At 36.7% G+C, this 27,940-nt stretch overlaps 1 protein-coding gene across 1 annotated transcript; it reads right to left on the bottom strand.

Annotated features, from left to right (window-relative positions):
* Positions 1-26,200, bottom strand: LOC139141685 (uncharacterized). The gene is made up of 9 exons (XM_070711270.1): positions 25,903-26,200; positions 24,906-25,027; positions 23,846-24,015; positions 21,116-21,354; positions 20,121-20,226; positions 14,881-15,151; positions 8,360-8,530; positions 7,437-7,577; positions 1-5,975 (listed from the first exon to the last, which is right to left on the bottom strand). Exons 1-6 carry the CDS (start codon positions 26,026-26,028, stop codon positions 14,892-14,894), a joined length of 1,023 nt encoding a protein of 340 aa, XP_070567371.1. The 5' UTR covers positions 26,029-26,200; the 3' UTR covers positions 1-5,975; positions 7,437-7,577; positions 8,360-8,530; positions 14,881-14,891.
* Between the last annotated feature and the right edge of the window lie 1,740 nt (positions 26,201-27,940).

Below are 27,940 nucleotides of genomic sequence, written 5' to 3'. Positions count from 1 at the left end.
TTAAATATTACTAAAATCTTTATTCAAAACTCAAAAAATGTCTTACTTTCTTAAAATTGTCATCAGTTTACATATCAAAAGTGCATATAGAAAGTCATTCCATAATATTTCAGAAAAAACTATACAATGTAAACTTTATATCTAGTACATCCCTGATTTACATCATAAAGTCAGAGTACAAGTTAGGATTAAAACAATCTTGAGTCACTTGAAAATAATGGTAGCCTTAAAATGCCCCCGATTTCGTCTTTAAAAACAGTCAGATTTTCAACTTGAAGTCACGCACATTTTAAATGACCTTGACTGGATCTATATAAATAGTGTGGTTTTCAACATACAATCGGGGCACATTTGAAATGCCCCCGGATTTGGGTCTTCAGAAATAATGTGATACCGAACATGAACTCAAGGCATATTTGAAGTTTAGGTGTGATTTATAAGTCAAGGTCAGGGCACATTTGAAATGATCCTGACTTGGTCTAAGAAAAAGTGTGCGTTTCATCTCGAAGACAGGGTACATTTCAAATGCCACTGTGTTTGTCTTGAAAAATGGAGTGATTTTCAACTTGTAGTCAGGGCACATTTGAAATTGACCTTGACTTGGTTGTCAGAAAAGGAGTGACGTTCAACCTAAAGCATAATTGAAATGCCCCTGACTTAGTCTTTATACAATACAGCATTACCGTATTTTCAACATGAAGTCAGGGCACGTTTGAAATGACCCCGACTTGGTCTTGTGAAAAAGTGTGATTTTTGACATGGAGTCAGTGAATATTTTAAATGACCCCGACTTTGTCTTGAGAAAAGGTGCAATTTTCAACTTAAAGTCAGGGCACATTGGAAATAACTCTGATTTGGTCTTCTGAAAATGTGCGATTTTCAATGCTGAAGTTAGGGCATGTTTGAAATGACCCTGACCATGTCTTGAGAAAGATGCAATTTTAAATTTGAAGTCAGGGCACATTTGAAATGGCCTTGTCTTGGTGTTTAGATAAAGCCTGATTTTCGACATGAAGTCAAGGCATGTTTGAAATGACCCTCAGTCTAAATTGTGAAAAGAGGAGACTTTCAACTTGAACATTAAAAATGACCCTGACTTCGTCTTATGAAAAAGTGAGATTTTCAAGTCATGGTGAGGGCACATTTGAAATGACCCTTGGTATTTTGATAAGGTGTGTTTCAACTGAAGTCAGGGCACATTGGAAAGGCCATTGACTTTGATCTTCCGATGAAATGAGATTTTCAATATGTAGTCAGGGCATATTCGAACTGGCCCTGACTTGGTCTTTTGAGAAAGTGAGATTTTCAACATTAAGTCAAGGAATATTTGAAGTAGCCCTGAATTGGTCTTTATATATGGTGTGATTTTCAACATGAAGTCAGGGCACATACGAAATGACCCTGACTTGGTCTTGAGGAAAGGAGTCATTTTCAACATCGAGCCTTGGCACTTTTTAATTGACCCTGACTTGGTCTTTAAATGTAGCATGATTTTTAATATAAAGTAAGGGCACATTGAAAATGCCCGACTTTATCAGTATATATAACGTGATTGTCATCATGAAGTCAGGGCATATTTGAAATGAGCCCAACTTGGTCTTTACAAAAAGAATGATGTTCAACATGAAGGGCAAATTGTAAATAACACTTGCTAATTATAAAAAATGTTTTTCAACTTGTAGTCAGGGCACATTTGAAATAACCCTGACTTGCTTGTCAGAAAAGGAGTGATTATCAACCTGAAGTCAGGGCACATTTAAAATGACTCTGTCAGTGTGAGTTTCTATTTGAAGACAGGTTACATTTCTATATGCTGCTGACTTTATCTTGAGAAAAGAATTGAATTTCAACTCGTAGTATGGACACATTTGAACTGACCCTGACTCGCTTGTTAGAAAAGGATTGATTTTTAACCTTAAGTCAGGGCACATTTGATATGACCCTGACTTGGTCTTTTGATAAAGCATGATTTTCACATGAAGTCAGGGCAAATTTGAAATGACCCTGACTCGCTTGTTAGAAAAGGATTGATTTTTAACCTAAAGTCAGGGCACATTTGATATGACCCTGACTCCCTTGTTAGAAAAGGAGTTATTTTCAAACCGAAATGCCCCCCGACTTTGTTTTTTTATGTATGGCATGATTTCAACATGAAGTCAGGGCACATTTTTCTGACCCTGAGTTGCTTGTTAGAAAAGGGTCGATTTCAAACCTGAAGTCAAGGCACATTTGTTATGACCCAGACTCTGTCTTTTGATAAAGCATGATTTACAACATGAAGTCAGGGCACATTTGTTCTGACCCTGAGTTGCTTGTTAGAAAAGGGTCGATTTTAAACCTAAAGTCAGGGCACATTTGATATGACCCTGACTCCCTTGTTAGAAAAGGAGTTATTTTCAAACCGAAATGCCCCCCGACTTTGTTTTTTTATGTATGGCATGATTTTCAACATGAAGTCAGGGCACATTTGTTCTGACCCTGAGTTGCTTGTTAGAAAAGGGTCGATTTCAAACCTGAAGTCAAGGCACATTTGATATGACCCTGACTCTGTCTTTTGATAAAGCATGATTTACAACATGAAGTCAGGGCACATTTGTTCTGACCCTGAGTTGCTTGTTAGAAAAGGGTCGATTTTAAACCTGAAGTCAGGGCACATTGATATGACCCTGACTCGGTCTTTCGTTAAAGCTTGATTTTCCACATGAAGTCAGGGCACATTTTAAATGACCCTAACTTGTGGTCTTTAGAATCGTTGTGAGTTTCAACTTGAAGATGGGGTACATTTCAAATGACAGTGTTTTCTCTTAAAAGAGCAGTGATTTTCAACTTGTTGTCAGGGCACATTTGCAATGACCCTGACTTGGTCTTTTGATAAAGCATGATTTTCCACATGAAGTCAGGGCACATTTTAAATGACCCTGACTCGCTTGTTAGAAAAGGATTGATTTTTAACCTTAAGTCAGGGCACATTTGATATGACCCTGACTCGCTTGTTAGGAAAATGAGTTATTTTCAACCCGAAATGCCCCTGACTTTCTTTTTATGTATATGGCATGATTTTCAATATGAAGTCAGGGCACATTTTAAATGACCCTGACTTGTGGACTTTAGAAACGGTGTGAGCTTCAACTTGAAGATGGGGTACATTTCAAATGCCAGTGTTTTCTCTTGAAAGAGCAGTGATTTTCAACTTGTCAGGGCAAATTTAAAATGACCTTGACTCGCTTACTAGAAAAGGAGTGATTTTCAACAAAAAATGCCCCGACTTTGTTTTTACACATATGGCATGATTTTCGACATGAAGTCAGGGCACATTTACTATGACCCTGACTTGTGGTCTTAGTAAAGGTGCGAGTTTCAAATTAAACAGAGGGTACATTTCAAATGCTGGTGTTTGTCTTGAAAAAAGGAGTGATTGTCAACTTGTAGTCAGGGCACATTTTAAATGACCCTTACTTGGTCTTTTGATAAAGCATGATTTTCAACATGAAGTCGGGGCACATTTTAAATAACCCTGACTTGTGGTCTATAGAAAAGGTGTGAGTTTCAACTTGAAGACAGGGTACATTTCAAATGCTGGTGTTTGTCTTGAAAAAAGGAGTTATTGTCAACTTGTAGTCAGGGCACATTTGAAATGACCCTTACTTGGTCTTTTGATAAAGCATGATTTTCAACATGAAGTCAGGGCACTTTTTAAATAACCCTGACTTGTGGTCTTTAGAAATGGTGTGAGTTTCAACTTACATTTCAAATGCCGGTGTTTGTCTTGAAAAAAGGAGTGATTGTCAACTTGTAGTCAGGGCACATTTGATATGACCCTGACTTGGTCTTTTGATAAAGCATGATTTTCAACATGAAGTCAGGGCACTTTTTAAATAACCCTGACTTGTGGTCTTTAGAAATGGTGTGAGTTTCAACTTACATTTCAAATGCTGGCGTTTGTCTTGAAAAAAAGGAGTGATTGTCAACTTGTTGTCAGGGCAAATTTAAAATGACCCTGACTCGCTTGTTAGAAAAGGATTGATTTTAAACCTGAAGTCAGGGCATATTTAATATGACCCTGACTTGTACTTTGGATAAAGCATGATTTTCAACATGAAGTCTGGGCATATTTTAAATGACCCTGACTTGTGGTTTTAAGAAAAGGTGTGAGTTTCAACTTTTAGTCAGCATACATTTGTATTACCCTAACTCGGTCTTAAGAAAAGGTGTGATTTTCAACTTGTAGTTGGAGCATATTTTGAAAGCCCCTGACTTAGTCTTTATATCTGGTGTGATTTTCAACATGTTGTCAGGGAATTTGAAATGACCCGACTTTGTCATCAGAAAAGTGTATTTTCAACATAAAGGAATGTCACATTTGAGATGACCTGGTTTATCAGATAAAGTGTTATGTTCAACCTCAGGCCTTGGCACTATAAGTGACCCTGACTTTGTCTTCAGAAATACTTTGGTTTTGAACATGGAGTCAGGGCACATTAGGAATTAACCTGACTTTGTTTTCAGAAATACTTTGGTTTTCAATGAGAAGTGTGGGCACTTTAAATATTGTGGTTAGATATTTTATACTTATTACATAGTTTTATGTAAAGCTGAAGTTAGGACATTTTTGAAATGACCTAGACTGAATATCATAACTCTGCCAACTACAAAAAGTCAAGTTTAATTTTTTTAGTATTAGTATATTTCAAATGGACTAATTTGGCATTAATAAAACTTATCTTTCTTTAAATTTTATGTACTGACTTTTGTAACAATATTGGCAATAAATATCCAATGGATAACAAAAATCACCTAAAACTGAAACAAAATTTTAAGGTTTACACAGCTAGTATATAGGTAATGATATTGCTTTATTTACAACCATGATACTGTGCAGTGATTCAAAATAAATTTTTTCCAGCAAATTTAACCAAAATATTCTCGACAAATAAGAATGCATCATTCCTCACAAATGATAAATTTGAGTTTCTCTGCCCCTGACTGGAGTACCAAACCTGTCTGATAAACCATTTGATAGAAAGTTGGCTTTTAAATTTATCAAAAGAAAGGTCTGCAGATTTCTACACATCAATTCATTGCATTACAATACAAACTTGTAGATTTCAACATAATTTGAATATAACACATTTTTATCATGCCTTTGAAAAAAAATTGAAAAAACTGAGAAAAAATGCCACTGTCACTGTACAAAATTTTAGATTTCATCACTGTTTGTAGAAACCTAATTGTGGTTATCCCTATATGGACGTGTAAACCAAATATTTAAGTTGTTTAACAGCCGTTACGGAGAAGATTTTTGCCCACAAATAGCAAATTAGCCTGAAAAATACACACTGGCATATTTCATTTTAATTTGAACAAATCTGATTAAGATCATCCCTACAGACCTGTTCTCCACATATCAAAGGAATCAGACTTTAAGTTTGAAGAAGCAGCTTGGAATGTAGAAAGATGACAGACTCTGGCTACATCACCTATGAGATAAGCTCCACGTCGCTGAGAGTGGGGCTATAAAGCACACAGAAACACAAACACACATGTATGTACACATGCATACGTACGTATGCATTATTGTCTTTCTTACTGTTCCTGGTCACTTTCATCCTCTATCTCTCTGTACCGTTCATGTAATTGTGTCCTAGTCTGTTTTGGCAGCATTCCACTTGGTGTGAGGGAAAAATCCCACATGATTGATGCCTGAATCCATATTATTTGTGTATTTGGTCTTCTGTTTCTTCCTACTCCTCTATATGTTGGCTTCATGCTGCTTTCCATGACCCAGTGTACCAATGAAGAGTAAGCACTTCCTCTTCTGTCTTTAAGCAAACCACTTTGCCAATTTGTGGCTGTCTTTTCACATCTGGGAGATAGACTGCTACAAGCATGCCTTCTTTCAGGCTGGAGAAGTCATCCATTTTCTCAAGGCTATTTCCCCTGTCTTCACTTGTTGGAATTGGTCTCCCAATGACAACCTGTCAAAAACAAATTTTATTATACTAAGGCCCGGAAGAAATTTCCTTGAAATTCCCCCTCCTACTCAAGCCAATTTAGAATCTTTTTTTGAGATGCAGCAGATACTTCTGCATTGCAATCATTGAAGTGCCGTTGTACAACTGAGCGGTATGGAAAAGTCCAATGGAGACAAATTACTAGTCAGTGCAACCTGTTGGAAGCTTGCTGTTTCTATTGCAGAGCACAAAAGGTCCTACTTGCTAACTGCATAATTCACTCTGATCACAGGACAGAATTATGAGACTGTTCTGTAAAAAGTGGTGGGGCAGAGGTTAAGTGGCTAATACATGGGGTGAAGGTAACATGAATAAAAACATCAAATGATACAGCCCTCATTGAGGAGTCTAATAGCACAAGACTGTTATCATTTTACTGTTAATCCTTTTGTAGCACATATTTTTAGTTCTTCTGGCAGCAAGTTGAAATGCTCAGAATTAGTTCTGTGAACACTGCCTGTATATTTAATGCCTCTATCGTTGTGAACTGTTTGTAAAGTTTGGACTCCAAGTCATCAGTAACAATGTTATTAGCAGGAATTACTGCTGGATTTGACAGAATAACAAATAAAAAACTTGCTCATTACCTCAAAAGCTGAGCAAAAAACTCCAAGGAACAATTTTTTTCCCTCAGGCAGAACCACTAATACATGTACACATTAGCTTTTCTGACATAATGCTAAAATACTAATACTCATTTTGTACAAAATGACATCATGAAAATGGTTCACAGCATATTTTTATCTCACTAAATTATTATTAATGAACAGCAGTGACTTGAAAAGATATTCTAATGTTAGCGTAGCACTTAAAGCCCCAGTGCTGCTAACTTTTGATGATAATTTCACCATTTTTATTTTGAATGTGAACCATAATTCTTGTTCTTCTCCCCAAAGAATGTTGATATACACAGTATCCAGCTTGTTAACTCAGCCCCTATGGTTGTAAAGTGCATTGTTATTGTTGAAAACTGACTTCTGGTCCGGACTAGAATTCAAATTTAAACAATAACTATGCATTTTACACATATAGACGCTAAGTTGACAAGCTAAATAGTGGGTGTTTCAACATTCTTTGGGGAGTAGAATAAGAAGTTGCAATTGATTTATAGAATAAAAATAATGAAAAAATCACCAAAGTTAGCAGCACTGGGGCATTAAGCTATATTAGAATATGATACAGAACCAGGTAAACATATATATTCACTTCAAACATATTTATACAGCTAAGGGCATCAATCGATGTCAACAAGAAAATAATACATTGAAAAGAATTGTTGGCTGCCAGTCAAAGTGTAAAATTAAAATCAAAACTTTTTGAATAATATAATGTAAACAGTAATGTGATTTGCATCTAAAAACAAAATGCTATTTGAAAAAAAAGACTGCTTTACACACAATAGTGAATCTTCATGGCTATACTTACATCTGGACACTCATTCTCAATGTTCTGTTGAATTGAAAGTATATGATCTGGCATCGAAGTGTTCTGCTGCCTATCTCGTCTCTGCTTGGCAGCATCAATCAAGTCATGTAGAAACCACCTTTGAGGTCTTGAAGAAGGAGCCTGACAAGAAAAGTAAATTTCAATGAAAAATATCTTATAGCATTGTTCACAATAGTATCAGAGATATTATTTACAAAACCCAATGGTGTAACAAAACAAGCCAATATGATAGTATTTGGTTTATGCATTCTGATGCTGCCCCTTTCTGTCCCATTAGAATCAAACAGTTGCTGTACCAATATGAAATTTATGTGTAAAATTGATACAAACTGACAGACTAGTATCAATAGGTGGTAAGCTTAAAATACACCTTGTGAAGAAACGTTGGTCTCAGTTAGTAGTGTTTTCATTGAAATAAACTCAAACAAACCAGTAAAGAATGACCACATGTAATTTTTCTTGGTGAACGCAAATCTTTGACAAATGCCCAGTCAAGATCTGCACAATTAACGTTTCTCCAAATTTCACCCAAAATTGTCACATGTGCAGGGATACCTAAGAAAGTGTAGCTTTGAATGAAACGATAGCTTTGACACCGTGCAGCATAGCTTGGTTAGGGAAATGATAGTTGCTGGAATGGAATCCATAAGTTGGTCGTCTAAAACGATAGCTTTGAAAATATTTTTTATTAATGGCGTAAACAAGACGGCTGACAGCAAATGCAGTGGTAGCAGCGGTAAATATTTTACCTGTTTTCGACAAAAAATCACCAAGTTGTGTTGTGTAAGATGCTGCGTTCAGTGAGGTTCACGTTCGATTACACTTCCGTAAACACAGAATAAAAAGACAAAAAGAACCCACATAAAATACTTTCCAGTCCATGTGAATGCACGTTTTCTTACCTTTGCATGATCATTGATATTTTGTGCAAATTCTCGTAGCCACTGTTTATCTCTTTCACATGTGATTCTTCCCTGGTATGCATCAGGCAAGTCTTTCCGTAGTCTTTCTGGGTCCATTTTCTCAATGCTAGGTTTCACCCATTCTGGCACATCATCAACATTGGGTAAAGTCTAAGATATTTCATAAAGAGACATTTATTGTAATTACAATCTTTCCCAGGAATTTTCAATGACATGCTGAGTGTAGCTGGATAGAGCTCCTTTGTGTTATGCTGAGAATGATTGCTGAGAATGAATTTTTTGTGACACACGTGTTGATGGAGGAGGAAATCTTTGATAACCCACTTCAGTTGGCCTGACCAAAATGGCAAAAATAGCTGCAAAAATATGTACAGCAGTTAATTTGATCAGTTTGATCACAATTTGAACATATTTAATTAAAATCACGTGTACAAACATGTCTACTAAATATCAAAGCTGTCTGATGAGTAGTCTTTCAGAAACACATTTTTTTACACAAGTGGCAAAAATTGCCCCCCCAAATACAAAAGTGCCCATTTTTACCTAATTTCAATATATCACATTAATATAAACCTTATATAAACCCTTGAACGTGTAAACCAAATATCAAAGCAACCAGACAAGTAGTTTTGAGAGAGAAAAAATGTTTTGACTACAAATGAGAAGAATTGCCCCAAGATAAAAATTTACATATTTCATTCAAAATTCTATATCTAATAATATTATATAGGGCTAAGCCCTTGGTGTCGCGCCAGGCGTGTGAGATTAAAAATGTTATTTGTATCGATTCATGATTAGTAATCATAAAGGATAAAATAGAATTAATTGTTACTTTCTATATACGTTTGTACAAGTATGACCGGTTTACCCTCTGATGACAGTTCACGTACACGATGTCAGACCCTGTAGGTATAGATTTTCTGTTATGTGTAAAAAAGTTTGACATAAATTTGCAATTTTTACCATGATTACTATCTATTGTATTTAACAAGGGACGTATTGTGCCACCATTAACTTTGCAATAGTAACTGTACCGCCAAACTTCCAATATTGTAAGCTGAAAACCAGCGTTACTTCTAAAAACGGGTAAATTTTACATATAGTTATTGACACAGAGGGCGCCTTTCTAAGATTCAATCCCAGCATTCTTTGCGAATGTTCTCGTTCATATGCACGACAGTTTTCTCTCTTCTTTTAATTTTTAGGCGTGATAAGAAATTTTGTATAAGCGACAGGGTGGATAATAATAATTACTCGCTAATGGAAAAGATATATTTTATTAATGGCATGTTAAAAAATAATAGAGAGCATGTTTCGAATTTGTTTATTTACGAGCACTCAAAAAAACATGGCGGCGCCCACGAAAGAAGGGTACACTTCCGGTTACTCGCATAGTATATTATGAATAAGCGCATGCGTAGTCAGTAAGCCGCTGGCGCGACTATTAAGATAAGCTCTAGCAACCTGTGCACCAAATATCAAAAGCTATCTCATCAGTCATTTTTGGAAAAAAAAATTGACCAAAAAATTGGAAAATTGCTCCAAATTATAAATACGAATATTTCACTACACTTTATACAAAATGGACTGAGGTCATCCTGAGGAACATAGGTACCAACTTTCAAAGCAATCAGACAAGCTGTTTCAGAGAAGAAGATTCTTTGACTAAAAAATACCGTCAAGGACAGTGTGCTCATAGTTGGTTTGAATTGGTCCATCAAGAAATATTTAAACAAGAAAAAAAAAAATGGCAAAAGTAAATGAGGTCTGAAACTTTAGGTACTGGAGGTCAACTTTAGGAACAGGCTTAGCACAGGAATGTTTCAACACAGTCCTTCATGGTTTCAGCAGGTCTGCCAATATGTATCAGTTCATGAACAATGACAGGAAATGACTCAAGGTCAGTAAAGTAGCCTGTTTCAGTCACTGCCACCACTCTTACACATAATAGGCACACTGCATACAAATAGGTTAGAGATTACAGAATCTACATCTCAGATGTGTGGGCTGTTTCTGTAAATGCCACCACTCACGCACATTTGCAGGATTCCCCCTTTTTCTTACCTTATTTGAATATTTTGACACTGACATATTCATTTGAACAACGTTACATCTAAACCCCTGGGTCTATACCTGTTTGGCGGTTTGGGAGCTTTTGCGTGTGACTGACGTACATCCGTACATACATACATACATACAGACACCACTGACTCACCATATAAGCTTTTTGGTATTTATATACCAAATATGAGGTAAAAATGAAATAAAAAATCAAAAAAAAAATACAAACATGCAAATTATACCCCAATTTGTACACAACTAATTAAGAATACCTAAAGGAACTTGCAAACCAAGTTTCAACGCAATCTGACCAATAGTTACAGAGTTTTAGCAATTTGCAGTATATTTCCCTTTCCTTCCTTATTTGCATATTTTTGACACTGGTATGTTCATTTGAACAAACCCACATCTCCATCCCTGCATGTACAGCGTACATTAAATACTAAGATGGTAGGTCCTTCAGTTTGGAAGTTTTTTGGATATGGACTGAATAACAGACATAGATACATATATACATACACACAGACTTGCAAATGAGATGCAAATGAACTGATTCACTCTATAAGATAACCTCTTTTGGGATATATATAAATATTATATACTAATTCTCTCATCTGAGCATGAACAAAAGAATACGGTGCTGACAATGGTAGGCAGTAGGTGGACTATTTTATGAGCAAATTAACTTCGGTAGTTTATTACGTCACGTATAGGCTGAAATTTCAGTGTGTTTCATGTACAATATTTGTTTGTATGGTAACCTGTTTAACCTTTGAGTTTATTTTCTGAAGATTTGTTCAACAAAAAGTTAGTCAATGTGTGACAGGCACTGACAACAATGTCAGTGCATCTTCATTATGGAGGGAATCAAACCAATGTTTGTCAAAATCTAACAATGCAGCATATGATTCGATGTGCCATCATCACACATGCACGCCCAGAGACAAGAAAATTTGATGTCATACATATCCATCCACATTGAACTGACTGAGGAAATGTTTCAACTGTTGCGATGTCTTTTAAGCTGTGTTTTGTTCTCAACACAGAAAAAACCAAATGTTACTGTGGCTGGTACTAGTTAGTAAACCCGATCATGACTGTCTAAGGGGGGGCCATCGATAATAAAAGCTGACGCACGACAAACGTAATTCTTTCATTTAGGGGGAGTGGGTTAAAAGCTCATTTTGTTTTGTGTGTGTCAAAATCGCATAAAGATTTTCTACTGTTTTTGAAGTGCGACTTTGCAGTGAGAATGCAAAACTACCTTTGCGTTCATCGAGAACAGAATGACCACAAAATACGGAGACAGAAAAGACAACGAAAAGACATGAATGTGAAATAAAAACTTGTATGCTTTTTCAACGTGAAACATGTATGTGAAACATTTTCCTATGTGCGAAATACATTAAAATGTTCTGTCTTAAAAAGTGAAACGCGTAAAGTGGAGGTTTAGTAATCAATGTGCCCTTCCGGTATTTTTTCATGGGGTGTGCGGATCGTAGAGGTGTGTGTGGGTTTGTCAGAAATGGTATAATACGAAATTGATTTCTCATAAAAACTTTCGTTTTGAGGGGGAGGGAGGGGGTTTCATGTAAAACGAAGGAATTACATTTCTTGTGCGTCAGCTTTTATTATCGACAGCCCCTAAACATTTTATCAAATTTCCACTATATAAAAACATGTGCACAAACCTAAAGGTCGTTGGGCCAGCATATCCAAAATACATGTACCATACCATATTTTGGCTGTCGATTGTGTGGGTGGGGGAGGGGAGACGTGAGAGTGATTGGTATACAATATTTTTGTGGTTATTTTCAACATCAGTACAAACTATGGACTATGCTTACAGTTTTGCGAAATCATTAGTGTGGCAGTGCCCACCACCAACTATTCATGACACTGCCCCCTTACTTCTTGCTAGCTTACGTTCAAAAAGGTTCAGTTTTATGATATCAGTACACCACTTTCACAAATCCAAGAGAATCAATTACAACTCAAAGAGTTTACCTTTCGCACATGTATTTATATATAGGCACACATATGATTTGTTTATCTTGTAATTGTTCTGGCTTACACGGCAGATGTTCAAGCAGTTGACACCTCTGAGTATCACTGACCGATTGACAATTGTTTGAGTAGTGGAACCGAAGTTTCCCAAGTGCCCTTGTGTTTCTTCATAAAGTCATTTTCCCAAAAAATCTTTGTAATTGGAAAATCCTTTAAAATATGTGGATTTCTGTATGGTCTACGTGTTTATGAAATGATAAACATTCATGCCATTCCAATAATTTTTGTTGACTGGTGGTGTGTTATTTTCACTGAGCGGTACACCTTACTGTTGCTATTGTTATTGATGTGTTATTATGAATTTTCGAATAGTAAGGATGTCTTTAACCCTTAAAGTGCCATAGACTTTCTATGCAATGCAACTACCAGGCCAAGGACTTTTTGAACCCAACTTCTCAACATGTTACACTTTTTTCAGACTGGTGCAGTTCATTTTCTGTGATGAGAAACCCTAACAAACCATTATTATTTTCAAAGCGCAGGATATGAAGAAGCTCTCTATGACAATGAAAAGTTTCAAATTACACGCTGAAGGTGTAAAATTGGGCTAAAATGCTCGTTTTTTGTTCAAAATTCACTCAAAATGATAAAAAGTTTCTAAAAATGTATAAAATTCATCAACGGCCTTCAAACTTGAATAGAAGTTTTGTGTTATCGAAAGACACAAATTCAGTTACACGATTTCAGCATCATGTAACATCATACGTAAGTCATAAACAAAAAACAAACAAACAATTAGTGTCTTTCAAAATAATACAAATGCTTCCTGTGCAAATGCATCTCTACAAAATACAAATAATATTTTACATGCAGTACACTAAATGTAGATTGACAGCTACTGTGTATGGAGCATCAGCATGATTGCATTGCCTAAGCATTGTCTTTTACTTGTCTATTGTATTTGTTTGTTTATTTGTTGTTTGCTTGTTTATATATTTTATTTCTTCTAGTGGAAATGATTTTCCAGACAAAAATTCAGTGTACATATCCACTTTTTCAACAGTTTACTATCATATGATTTCTTGTTGTTGTTATTTAAATCTGTCTTCAAAGTTAGAAGAAATCAATTTGTTTGCCTGTAAACACAAACAATTAATTTGCATACACAGAGACAACAAGTTCCATATTGTACAGGGAGGGGTAACTATTGTGCAACACATGCACACAACTATAGGGCATATTCAACTGACTCTGTATAGTTTCAACCGCCAGTATAATTATAATGAAGAGTTGAAGACAAAAACACATTTCACTGACCTTTTTATCGATTAATTTTGGTGTTTGACCCAACTTACATTAGTTTAATTCACGTACGCGTGTGTAACTATCTGTGGCTTATCGAGTCACAGACTCATACTACCATACAATACTAGTCTATCCGTTCGCCAAGTTTGATCACGTATTTTGACAAGCACGCCACAAAATCCACCACGAAATGGAATGAAACCACTAAGTATCGAGATGTCCGGTTTATTTCAATTAAAAAAATGCGTAACACGTAGGAAATGTCTCGCAATGTCAACAGTTCGGAACAACTACATTTCATTTACAATCCGGGTCGACTGTCATGGCCGTCTCGCTCCAGGCCGGCCGGAGGTCAAATATCAACAGTTTAAAGGAGCTTATTGGCAGTCCAATGCTTGAAAATCGACAAAATACACTTCAATTTAACCAAATCCTTACAAATTTCTCAATCTTGCATGTTTTGGACTTCGAAAACCTTAGTTTTGGGCTTCGAAAACCTTAACCTTGGGTTCCATGTCGAGAGTTCGGCATCACACAGTGCCGCCATCTTGGCCGCCGATACGTTCGAAGTTCACTATCGCGATCAATTTGGTCAGCAAATCGCATCATTTTTTCGTAAAATACTCTCAAAAAAACTGTCATTTCTATCACCCAGGGGCAGTAGCTTCGCATAATCATGGAGTTCCGTGTCTACGGCATGGTAAAGCTTTCAAAACGTACGTACGTGTTCTGTTCAATGCACTGTGGCCGTATCCGCGTACGAGTGAAACTGCGGACCTGATTAAATATTCATGAAAACCGCTGACCTCTTTTAAAGAAAGTTCGCATAAATTACTGGAATTTTCGATTGTTAGGCTGCATGATGTCATTATTTTAGTCCTTATATGGTACTAAACTGGGTTCAAAGGGTCAGGAATACCCTTCTTCTGGCTGAGTTCGGCAATGCATAGCTAAGTTAGGCATAAGCATAGAACGCAATCACTGTCGGTTTATATACCGACGTGGCGCCGAGAGCGAGAATGCCGTGTCGGTTTATAAACCGACGCGGCGCTTTAAGGGTTAATATCCAATATTGGAGTTTAAAGGGTGTTAGCGAAGTGACAGAGATGTAAGAGGATATGGCTAACCTTCAAGCAAATCAACCCTTTGATTCTTCAATTGGTGTGAAGTCATCATCTTTAAACTGGAGAACTGGTCTCCAGTTTGAAGTTGAACGATGTCTATATCTCATCCGCACTTTACCATCAAATTCCTTGAACTGAAAATGCAGTGGCTTTGACTGTCCCTTGAAGTTCTTCACCATGTGTGGCAACAGCCATTTCTTTATGTCAAACACTCCTTCTACATGTTTGACAAATACAGGGACATTATATGAATTCATCACAGCACGCTCCATATCTGCACAGAAAGACATTCAGAATAATAAACACTAAAGGGAATAGGGGAAGTGTGCTTAAGACTGCGTTCACAAAAACCAGGGGGGGCTGGAGAAATTCGGGTAACATTTGAAAATTTTTGGGGTTAGAGGAGGGGGGACTGTAAAGTTTTGCTCTACCTACAGGGGGACTTTAAAATTTTTTGGTTCCCTTTTTTTATGATTCCAAGGTTTGGTTGAAAATTCAATGAAATTTAATTACATTTTTATGTAATTCAATTGTTTTAATGTTAGTAATAATTATGAAAGATCTAGAACCATTTTGTACCATTTCATTACTTTTGTCTCAAAAAAAATTTAAAAATTTATGAATTTTCGTTAAAAAGCAAACAAGTAGGCGTGTAGTATTGGGGCAGAAGCTGGAACTGTTGATAAGTTTTTCAATAGTTCTTTGAAATATATCAAATACAGTTGCTTGCTGTCTCCCTAAAGTATGCTGAAACACATATTATTCAGTTTGTCGACAAAAGCCTGCATATGGGAATATTGGGTGATAATTGAATCAGAGTCCAGACTGAAAGTCATTTGTCAATGATACAAATGCGGGATACATATTCACAGGCTGTGTTGGCACGCTGAATACTGTACAGTTCAACACTCTGTAGGGAGTTGAACAAGAATGCAGTTGTATAAACTGAACAAAATTATTGTCAATATTATCAAAGTTAATACAGTACTGCCCTGCTACTGCCTACAGGCAGTGTCACTGCTACTGTATACTATAGCAGTAGTGACAGAGATAGTTCTGACCATGAAGTAGCTGAAGAAGAGTTTGGGTCATATGACACTCATGACAGTGAAACATATTTGTACACGTGATCAGGCCAGAAAGCACGACACAGAAGACCAGGAGACTTGAAAGTTATCTGGGATTTTTGAATTCTAGCACATGAGAATAATCAAATATTTCAATTATTAAAGGAAAAAGATAGGGTCACCATGCTTGATTTTCTAAATTTTCATATTAGTAATACAGTAAAGACTCTAATTTAAAAAATACCGTCAATGACGCTGTACCTTCTCTAATGTGTGGCCAGGTCAGGTAATTGGTTGTTGGCATGGAGTTGTTGGTAAATAGTTGATGATGTAGGGGTATGAGGTGGGATATGGACCGAAAGAACCCAAAAGATGATTAAATACATCAATCAAAAAAATTCTAAGCTACAGTATAAACTGCCTAAAGATAGTTCAATATGGAAAAAAGTTAAATAATTCAGAAATAAGAATTAACAGTCCAAAATAGTAATGACGCACTTCCCTACTGACCTGAGTGCATGTGAAATACACAACCTGGCATCTATAAATTAAATGTACCGGTATACCAAGTGATCATTTTAAGTCACTTTTAACTGTTTTAAATGGATTTTCCAAAGAGTCCTGTGGAAATGATGAAAAACGCTTATCTGGTACTGTGTTTGTAAAACTTCATGGCTGATAATTGTCATAGTATTGAAAAAAAATTGAAAGTGAAGAAATTACTGTTTTTGATAGGCATATTTACCTTGAAATACATGACCGTGTAAAGAATATTGTCTTTTCTAAAAGTTAAAATGCTCCTTTGTGTGGTCAAGCTTTCCACAAGCATCAAATGTCGTACTTCATATAGGAAGGTCTGCCTCTAGAGGGCGGGCATCATGAACAGTGTTTGTTTGTTAGTTATTTCCTCCACATAAATTTCTGATTGTACTGTGGCCGACGTCCGATTTTCCTGTCTAAAACTTTCACTCATTTTCGTTCATATGACTCTGAAACCCCAGGAAACGATTGGAAGAAAGAGTTATCTTGAAATATTGAGATACTCGCCGATATTTTGCAAAATTAAATGAGAAAAAATGCAAGGAAAATGCCGACTGGCTAACGACCGTTTTCAGACTCAGAGGCATCATATCATCTGCAGATTATGCAACAGGCCCATATCACGTGAGGACATGAGGGGATATCCACGCAACTCAGTACCAAACACTAGCGCACACAGAGTGAGCAAACACAAAGTGAGTACCCCAGCTCAGTAGTCTGTAATAAGTTGTAGTCAACTAAGAAACCTTGGAGAAAGGCTTAACACTGGCTATGCCGCTAAGTCCCATTTGATTTTTGTCACAGCTCAAAATCGTCTCCTACACCTCAACCTGAACCATGAACACCCCACCAGTTTATGATATGACCCATCACAATAGCATGACGTCAACGGATCTTGACAGACGGAAGTATTGACAGACGGAAGTAGTTGACACCAGCATACTGGTTTTCAACTCTAATACCTTCTCTGTCTATAAATAGACACGAGAAGGTAAAAATACCGTCAATGACGCTGTAGCTTCTCTAATTAGTGGCCAGGTCAGATAATTGGTTATTGGCATGGAGTTGCTGGCAAATAGTTGATGATGTATTGGCATGAGGTGGATATGGACCCAAAGAACCCAACAGAACAGATGATTAAATATATCAATGAGAAAAAAATTGTAAGTTACAGTATAAATTGCCTACAGATAGTTCATTGTGGAAAGAAGTTAAATAATTAAGAAATAAGAAATAAAAATCCTGAAATAGTAATGACACACTTCCTGCTGACCTGAATGATGTGAAATGAACAACCTGGCGTCTGTAAATTAAATGTATACCAAGTGAATATTTAAGTCACTATTAACTGTTAAAATGCAATTTCTAAAGAGTCCTTTGAAAATGATGAAAAATGCTTATTTGGGGTTTGTGTTTGTAAATGTACCGCACGGCCAATACTAGTAATTGTCATATTATAGAAAAAAATTGAAAGTGATGAAATTACTGTTTTTAATAGGCATATTTTCCTTGAAATACATGACCCTGTAAAGAATATATGCTGGAAGTGTTGAAAAGTAATTTCTTTAAAGAAATTACTCTGTGATAAAGGATTTTTATTCTTTGAGCTTAACATATTCAAACATTGCAGTTTATTCAATGTTGTGCAGTGCAAAATTTATAAAATGCCTGAAAAATACAAATTTTGGAAGAATTACAGTCTTTGTGATGTAAAATTAGGGGTTGACAGAAAAATAATGGTTAATCTGTTTGAAGTACTACTTGACTATGATCTAAAAATAAGTACTAGTATACGGTAAGTGGAATGGTGTGGCTGCATCAACATGCAGCAATAGGAATGCCTTTGTCTCTCGCCCCTCATTTCCAGCCTGCCCCATCCCTGAAAAAATAGTTTGGTCCTATATATATAATGTTAGTAATCTGTATTTGATAAAATATACCCATCTCAAAAACTTTGTTATAATATAGCTTAGAATTTTTTTGATTGATATATTTAATCATCTTTTGGGTTCTTTGGGTCCATATCCCACCTCATGCCCCTACATCATCAACCATTTGCCAACAACTCCATGCCAACAACCAATTACCTGACCTAGCCACACATAAGAGAAGGTACAGCGTCATTGACGGTATTTTTTTCATTTCTAATAGCTTCTCTGTCTATACATAGACGAGAAGCTAATAAAAATGTGTGACTAGATGGAATTATTTTAATTTTAGCAAAATTAGCATTATTTCACCAAAAATTTCAGCGATTAAAACTTTTATTTGATGGAATATTTTATCATTTCTTATTGGTATTGTCAATTTAGTAAACTTCTAACTAGCATTTAATGTGCCCAGGAATTCACCATTCGCATACTCTTTCATGGCCATCATTTTGGTGTGCTCTTCAGCAGGTGCCATTGGTGTGGCCATTTCAAGTTGGATTACCTTAAAGCCGCACTTTTCAATCCCAGGTTTTCGCATTAGTGGAATTCTCCTCCCAGTCAAACGCTTGGCCAGTAAGATGTTTGATTTCTATAACACTGATTACACAAAGTGATCTCAACCTTTATCACATTTTGATAATCCTGCAAACAGAGTTTATGCAAGCTATTGATTGACGGTCGGTTCAAATCGCCAACGGTCATTGATTCCCCACCACAAACGCTCGAATTTCCTAAAAAATTGTCTTCCAGTCGCGTTAGACTTTGAATATAACCACAGAGTTCGATCGGCAGCAACTTCGCGCTGACCGCTTGGCAGTCTGTCTGTCTTTTTGCGGCCGGGGAAAACTAAAAAGTGGCATTTTCTGGAGCGTGTGCCCGCTTGTTGCCTGTTTGGTGTCCACTTACACAATGAACACCGCCATACCTTGGCGTCCTTTTAAAGGAGGCTCCGCCTTTAAGTCGGCTTTGACTGATAATTCAAAAAAGTCGACTGTCTTTAAAAATGAATCAATTAAAGAACTTGCCTGGGAATATGGCTCTACAAACTACTAATAACAGGTAGTGTTGGACACTTCTGAGCAGAACTGCCCAATAGATTTCTATATTTTCTTTGTGTGCATCCCTAATACATATGCAGCTACATGATCATTGTAATCCCTAAGCAATTATAGTGTTGGCTGGCACTCTTTAATTTTTGGTAAATATTATTTATAGAAACTCATTATCATGACAATTAAATTTATTGTTATGGAAAATGGTCTCCACTCTACCAGAAAATCCTGGGAAGAACATGATGATAATTGGGGGGGGGGGGGGGGGGGGGGGGGGGACTTTAAAATTTTTGATCATATAGACGGGGAGCTTGAAAATTGTTAAGGGATTGAGGGGGGGGATCTGAAAAAAAATAAGATTTCAATCACAATTCCTCCAGCCCTCCTGTTATTTGTATACGCAGCCTAACATTTCCTTTTTTTACTCAGGACAATGAAAACTCACAGCAGTGTGCCTAAGTGACTTGAAAAAACTCAATCTGAGGAAAGTTAATGCTGAAATTACAATATTAGTATCAGACACCTGCCGTCTTATCAGAAACCTATATGGTAGTTTTCTCATTTTGTACAATATCATGAATGCATAATCTTAATGCAAGGGGGTATACTGGTGTTTGTAGCAAATCATGTCACTCCTTTAAATTAAAACTTACCATCCATTGTATAAATGTTTGTCTTCTTCAAGTGTCTGCTGATGCAGGAAAACAACTGGTCAATATCCTCGTGAGTATGACCGACCGGTAGGAAATGAAGGTCAACCTGTGATTGTGAAGGATACATCACTGAATAAATAGTGACCATTCAAACACATGGAAATTGTATTCTTTCACTTTAATTTACCATTTTCCATAGAGGATAGAGATAAGGAAATATCTTGATAACTCTGTGCCTGATTTGAAATTAAAGGGGAAGTTCACCAAGGCTGATTTTTGCGTATGTGCTGCCTTTAGTGTCACTTATTCCGAAAAGCCATTTCACCATTCATACCTCATGCAATTTTTACAAAAACAGATAAAAATAGTAGTGGAAGTTGTAGTTTAGGGCTTTTTCAACTCAATTTATTTTGGATCATGGAGAGAAAGTGAAAAGCTTGGCGCTTTCATCATGTGATATGGCAAAGAAATCGCGGGGGAAATGGCTTTTTCCAGAATAAGCGACCCAAAAGCTATGTAAAAATCAACCTTTGAACCTCCCTTGAAGTTTTACACTACAGGTATAATCACACCCGTTTAAACTCATTGTCTATTTTAAAGGTACATAAGCTGTAACTTGTATCAAGTTTTTTCAGTATTCTGCTTCTGTATATCAACTACAGTGTTTGACCAAAATCCATTTGTCATGCAGAAATTTCAGGTGTTTTTTGGGTCAATGCAGCTTGTATGTGTGTAGTGATCATGCTTACTGTTTACAAATGAATTCTAGTCTGGACTTGAAAACAGTTTTCAACAATAACAATACAGATTACACTCATATAGATTGTGTTGATATGCTAAATACTTGGCATTAAATTACAGTTTAGGCATTCAATGCAGAAAGTTTAGGGAAACCACAAAACAAAAGTTCTGAAAAAAATAGCCAAAAGATACAGCTTCTGGAGCTTTAATATGAGGGATCTATTTAAAGTAACACGTTTACTAAATAAACTCACCATATCAAATACCTTGTACTGCACCAACACATGAGCAAGACTTAACATGTATCGATTTTTATTTTCACGATAGCAGTTGTCTAATTGAGTAAATAAACATCTGGATAAACGGGCTCGGTTGTCAAACAATGTTTGCAGCAGCAGGTGCATGGATAGGTTGCTGTCGTGTGGATAGTTCAACAGGTCAACATAAGCCGGTATTATTTTACCACCTGGTACATTAGTATGGATAATATTGCCTGTATTTCGGAGAAAAGAAAAAATATTGGAGAATTATTTCATACATTATTTAACAATCACTGTACTTGACTATTAGAATCAATGACATTTATATGACATGCAGACATGCAATATGAGCGATATAACATAAAATAAAATTACTGAGCAATCATAAAAATCACACACAGCCTCCTCTCCCCATTCATTATTCCTCCCTTGTAATAGTCGCGCCAGCAGCTTACTGACTACGCATGCGCGCATTCATAATATACTATGCGAGTAACCGGAAGTGTACCCTTCTTTCGGGGGCGCCGCCATGTTTTTGAGTGCTCGTAAATAAACAAATTTGAAACGTGCTCTCTATTATTTTATAACATGCCATTAATAAAATATCTTTTTTATTAGCGAGTAATTATTATTATCCACCCTGTCGCTGATACAAAATTTCTTATCATGCCTAAAAATTAAAAGAAGAGGAGAAAACTGTCGTGCATATGAACGAGAACATTTGCAAAGAATGCTGGGATTGAACCTTAGAAAAGCGCCCTCTGTGTCAATAACTATGTGCAAAATTACCCGTTTTTAGAAGTAACGCTGGTTTTCAGCTTACAATATCGGAAGTTGGGCGGTACAGTTACTATTGCAAAGTTAATGATGGCACAATACGTCCCTGTTAAACACAATATATAGTAATCATGGTAAAAATTGCAAATTTATGTCAAACTTTTTTACACATAACAGAAAATCTATACCTAAAGGGGTCCGACATCATGTACGTGAACTGTCATTAGAGGGTAGGCCCTAAACCGGTCATACTTGTACAAACGTATATAGAAAGTAACAATTAATTCTATTTTATCCTTTATGATTGCTAATCATGAATCGATACAAATTACATTTTTAATCTCAACGCCTGGCGCGACACCAAGGGCTGAGCCCTATATAATATTAGTATCATCTGAATAATCATATATCCCTTTGGAGTCATGATTGAGGTAAACAGAGGAATGATACCAGTATTGCCATCATGGACTGGCTGATGCAACAGGAGTTTTTCTGAATCTTTTTTCTCATACATGAAAAATAATTACAAAGTCATAAAATCAGCTTGACCTATAATTCTTGAGTATATAATTTTGTCATATTTTTTATTTAATTTTACATAATGATAAGTTTTGTTTCCAACAAAATCTCATAAACAGTCCAGGTTGCATCCATGTACCGGTACAAAGGAGATATGTTCAATGGTTCTAAAGTCGTTACAGGATACACACCGACACGGTACTGCATTACAAGCAGAAATTTCCACTATAAATGCTTAATTTTTGTAAATCTGGACAAATGTCAAAAGTCAGCTATTGATCGAACGTGTTTGGTTTGATCCAAGAATCTCCTTATTTTACCATGTTAAAAAGAGGCCCTTGTCATTCAATTACATGATGTCTGAAAATCTTAACAAACTAAAAAAAATATGTTTTTGTCATAGAATGCAAGTTTCAAAAACATGTGCTACACCTTGAGTGAAACAGACAGTGTTTACCTCAAATAGATGGTTATAGCCACTGTTTATTATACCAGCATTCAAAAACTACCCTCAGTGTACAATGACATGCATCATCAGCAGTTCCACAGTGCACCCATGACTTCTTATATTCCATTGAAATAACAACAGACAGTAGGGGAAGATTTTTATGCAGATTTCCTCCTTAAAACACTGTGTTACATGAATATATCTAATTAAAATTAGAACTTTCATCCTGTGGCCCACATACTTCTACAATCGTTTGTGTTGTAAACACAAATTTGTGCACTTTCAGAGACATGTCATACTGGCATCTGCACAGTTGCATTATTATTGGACAATAGCATGGAGAAAATTGTGTTAGCGACAACTGAGCAATGGATATACCACTAGGTTTTGACCGCTTCACTCCAGATTAGCACTTGTCATTGTTTGCGAATATATATTGGAAACTGGTCAATATATTGCATTATATCATACCAGCATATTGATGGCACAAATGTAGCAATCAGATTGGTTGAGAATGAAAAGAACCATGGTATATACGTGATATATCATGTTTGGCACCTGCATGAGCTTTCGGCAAGAGCAAAAATCCTTTTCTGACATCAGTGCAAGAATTCCAATATACTGTTGTGATATAATAGCAATAAATCACATCTGCAATAGTAAACCACTCATTTTGACCAGTTCACTTCTTGTATACAATGGCTCTTCCTTGTGCAAATAGGTTGTGAACTGATCAAAATCTCATGGTATGCCGTCACTGGGTGTGCTTTCCCTATGTAAAATACTGGATATACGTTCTTGTACAATTACGGAACACCGCATTAGATCTTTGGGATGTATACCGCTAGTGTCGTGTGCCATACATTCATAAACATAAATCTACAAGAACGTACATAAAGTATTTTACTTGGTGTTTATTGCTTAATATCCATGCTTGGTGTGGCATATCGCCTATGGGACAAAAGCTGACAACAACTCACCGGTAATATGCAATCGTATTCGGGCAAGCAAGCTTGTCATCTTATCCTCATTTACTAGTCTTGGGATTGCTGTTTTCTTCTGATCCATTCCATCCTGAATTATACACATTATTTCATCAGGTTCAAATCTTGCCTGTTCTCGGGTTGCATGATACACCTTTCTCTCTGTCCTAATACATAAAAGATACAATATCAACATTCTCAATACTTCACAAAATCAACCTTCTGGGTAACAATGAAGCTTTTCACTGCTATCAAAAGACACAGGTACAACTGTGAATACCAAAGCCAATACACATGCATGTATGCGTGCAGGTACGGGGTTAAAAAAACAAAAACTATTTTGCAAATGCATGGCCATTTTAGTTTGTGAGGTTGTTATGTTGGTTACGTTTGGCATTTGTTTGGTCAATGGCATATCAGTATCACAGTCATTCAATCAACTTACTTCAAACAAACTAGTGCATTATGACGACATATAATACTAGAGTCAAGATAGAGTATTGTCCAAGGATAGAACTCTGAACACTTTGTCTCTCTTCATGATTGATTTAGCTCACATGCTTACAATGTTATCCATGAAACAATGAATAACTTGAATGGTATACAGCAAATAACTTACAGTACACATACATTCTCTAGGAAATTGAATTCTGAAGTGGACTTGAACTCATTCTTAATATAACAAAATTTACTTCTTACACAGAGATGGACAAATTTGACAGGAAGAATAGTGGCATTTGGTTTATTATAGTATGATGCAAAATAGATCAAGAAGAGCAGTTCATAAACAAAAAAAGCAAAGCACTGAAATTATCAAATTTAGCAGCTTTCAACAATATAATGAATGAAGGGACCCCTATCATACTGGTCTCCCCTGTTTCAAATCTATGTGTCTGCACTAGTGACGTACCTGAGAATTTTCCATTAAATTTCAGTCCTGAAAACAGCATATATCATCATAAACATTGGAACCAATTAACAATATTCACAAGGCAGGACACATGTACAGCACATAATATTATCATTCCATTAAAATTATCATACACAAAATACTTACTCAACTTGGACAAAATGTTTTTTCAGCAATTCCGAAATGATTTCTTTTTCTTGTTTTGTCTTAGCTCGGTTTCGGTCTTCTTTCAACTGTGCACATATGCTACACTCAACAAATTCTGAAGTCTGTGAATGAATATGAATGAGTGAAAACAAGATGGAAAACTCCAATTAGTGCTGTCATATTGAGTAAATGCAGAAAAATACCCTGCACTGATATGTTCATTCATATTTTTTGTGTTGTAAGACTGTGACCCATACATCATGGCAAGTTAACAACATCATGGAGGTAGTAGTGGCCAGACTAATGCAATTGCATTGTGATCACATTTTGAATACTTATATATCAATCAAAACTACGAGGAATCACAAAATGATCAAAACCTACGGCCTTCCCTTCCCTTCGAATGATTCAGAAGTTGTGTTTGTGTGTGTGTGTGTGGGGGGGGGGGGGGGGGGGGGACAATGCATGCCTGCACCTGGCCCTGCAGTTGTTAGTTGCATTACCCTGGTAATTTATTCTAATCATAGAGTTAGGAAAATTCCTAAGTCATTTGCAAACCTGCTCTATATACAAAAGTATTCATATGCTAATTTAAGTTATCGCTATTTGTTCACTCCAGTTGATCTCCATTTCAGTTCACTATCATTACATAAATTTAGATTATAAAGTGACTACCAAAGCCCCAACTAAGTTGGTGCCAACACGTTTAGTAAGGTTTGAATAGTCTAATGCATCGATACCACAAATTTAATTGTAATTTTATGACAGAAGTCTTTTCATTGTACTTCCCTCCATATGATTTAGTTCAGGACATTAAAGTATAAGCACAAGTCATAACAATGTGCAGCGACTATTATGCATAATTTGTTATTGTGTAAACACCAAAACAATGCGGATATTGTTTGCAAGCGATCAAATAGAGCAGTCACTTGTTGAATTTGAGACTGCCATCAGCAGTAATTTAGCAATACATGTATGTTGTAAGACCGTGGCTCACCTTAGGAATCTTAAATTCGGGTAAATGCTCGGCCCAAATTGTAGTGAAATATTCATAGCTTATGTTGTCCTCTGGTTTTATGTTATAGTCCTCTTCAAACTCTTTGCACATTCTCTGATAGAACATTTCTTTGATGATGTTTTCGGCAGGTGAACTTCAGTTTTGTGCGGCATCCAATCACCAATTCGCTCGAACAGGAAGCGCATCCACGTCAACGCCATTGTCGTTTTGCTCTTCATTTTTATCTGATCGGCATTACCGTGTACTACGTTGATAACACCATCCTTGTACATGCGTACACAATTTTCGTACCGCTTCTGACTGATGTTGTGCATTTCACGCCATGCCTTTACGCAAACAGGCTTGCCGAGAATGCGGAAATCAGTCTCCGTGTGCTTTCGTTTCCCTTTCATACTGAGAACGGAATGTTGTCTAATGTTGTCGAGGATATATTGTTTCTGTTTCACTTCATTGCCATGTCCTTGAATGTGAGTTCTACATCTTTTAATTCAGCGGGAGAAAAATCTTGTATGCATACGTTTTTGCAACATGTGACCTGGTACAAAATGGAATAGTTTCTGAGTGGCTGTGATAGACGGCGTCTCTTTGTTTGCCGTACTCTCATACTATCGTCACATGAATTTGAACTTGATGCATACTCACTGGCGTTCTCACTGTCACAATGTGTAGATAGTTCATTAGTGTGGCTTGTTTCCGTTTCTTGGTGAGTAGACAGTGATGATGAATCGCTGGATTCTGTTGGTTGATGAGACGAAAGTATCGATGTGTCATCAACAAGATGACCTCTGCCGAAAGGTGCCGAGGGTGCCTCGCCGCTTGAAAGCGTGTCGCTGAATGGATACCCAGTTCTGCATATGTGTAACATATTGCGATTGGTTCTTCTTTGGCTATCGGTTAGGAAATTGTTGGTATGTTTCTTCACGCGTGTCTATATACAGGAGCTAGTCAGACGCGATTTATTTTTGGCTGGTTTTGATCCCCGTTTGGATCTGTAGCATACGTACGCGTATACCAGCGTGAAGGTTATAGGTGTATTTGTATTTGATATTGGATGAAATTTGCATAAAATTACCATAATGTCATGTATGTAAACAGCAGTCCCGCTCGATGTGGCATGAATACAGAACTACAGTATATTAGTACGGCCCCGGAGGGACCGTGAAAGGGCAGCGCAACATTGATCGCGTCTCGGCGGAAAAAGAAAAGATCGCACTATAGACACACCTTAACATGAAAATTTATCGATGGTCGGTGCCACTTGCTTTCGAATAAATGCAAGCGAGCCGCCAAACCATCACTGATACATGTATATTGCACCAGTGACGGTTTTGCGGTTCGCCTTCTGATCGGAAGCCTGTGGTCGGTGCCAACTTTGAACAGAAACAATTTCGCCAAATTCATCACTTCGCCTGACAGTAGACATCTTTCTTTGCCCGGATAACCCAGTAACACAGTGAACGATGTGATATGCGGGGTGGGGGGGGGGGGGGGGGGTTGGTTAGAAGTTTTACTCTGAAGCATCATTCCTTCTTCCTGGCTGCGTCATCTTGATTTATTTCTGTCAACCGCATCTCTTTTTCATTTCCTTTCTGAGAAGATTTTTTCGCCCTCATGCGCATGCTGAAATGCCAATATTTCCTGTTTTTTTCTGTCACAATGCTTTTCTTTATATGCCATGACAAAACGAATAGAGAAATTTAATGCTGCTCCAAATTTACATGGAAGTACAGGATAACAGCATCTGCTCCAGAATGCTGGAAAGTTTGAAAGAAAAAAGAAGCATCTTTTTACACGGTACAGCAAATCACAGATGTGTAGACGAGAAATCATCGAGATCTCAATCTTTAAAGAACCACTACCAATTTTAGTGATAAAGTTTGTTCCAGGTATAGTACAGGGTGCTGACACAGGAAATTATGAATAAAGTTAGGTTATTTGGTAGCCATTTTGAGTGCTCTTATACAGTCTAGTTTTTTAACGGACCCGAATTGTGTTAAGACTGAAATGATTCCAGTTA

This window comes from Ptychodera flava, chromosome 10 (genome assembly GCF_041260155.1).
Source record: "Ptychodera flava strain L36383 chromosome 10, AS_Pfla_20210202, whole genome shotgun sequence".
Lineage (NCBI taxonomy): Eukaryota > Metazoa > Hemichordata > Enteropneusta > Ptychoderidae > Ptychodera > Ptychodera flava.
Note: the sequence above shows the minus strand (reverse complement) of the source record. Positions and strands in the feature narration are given on the sequence as shown.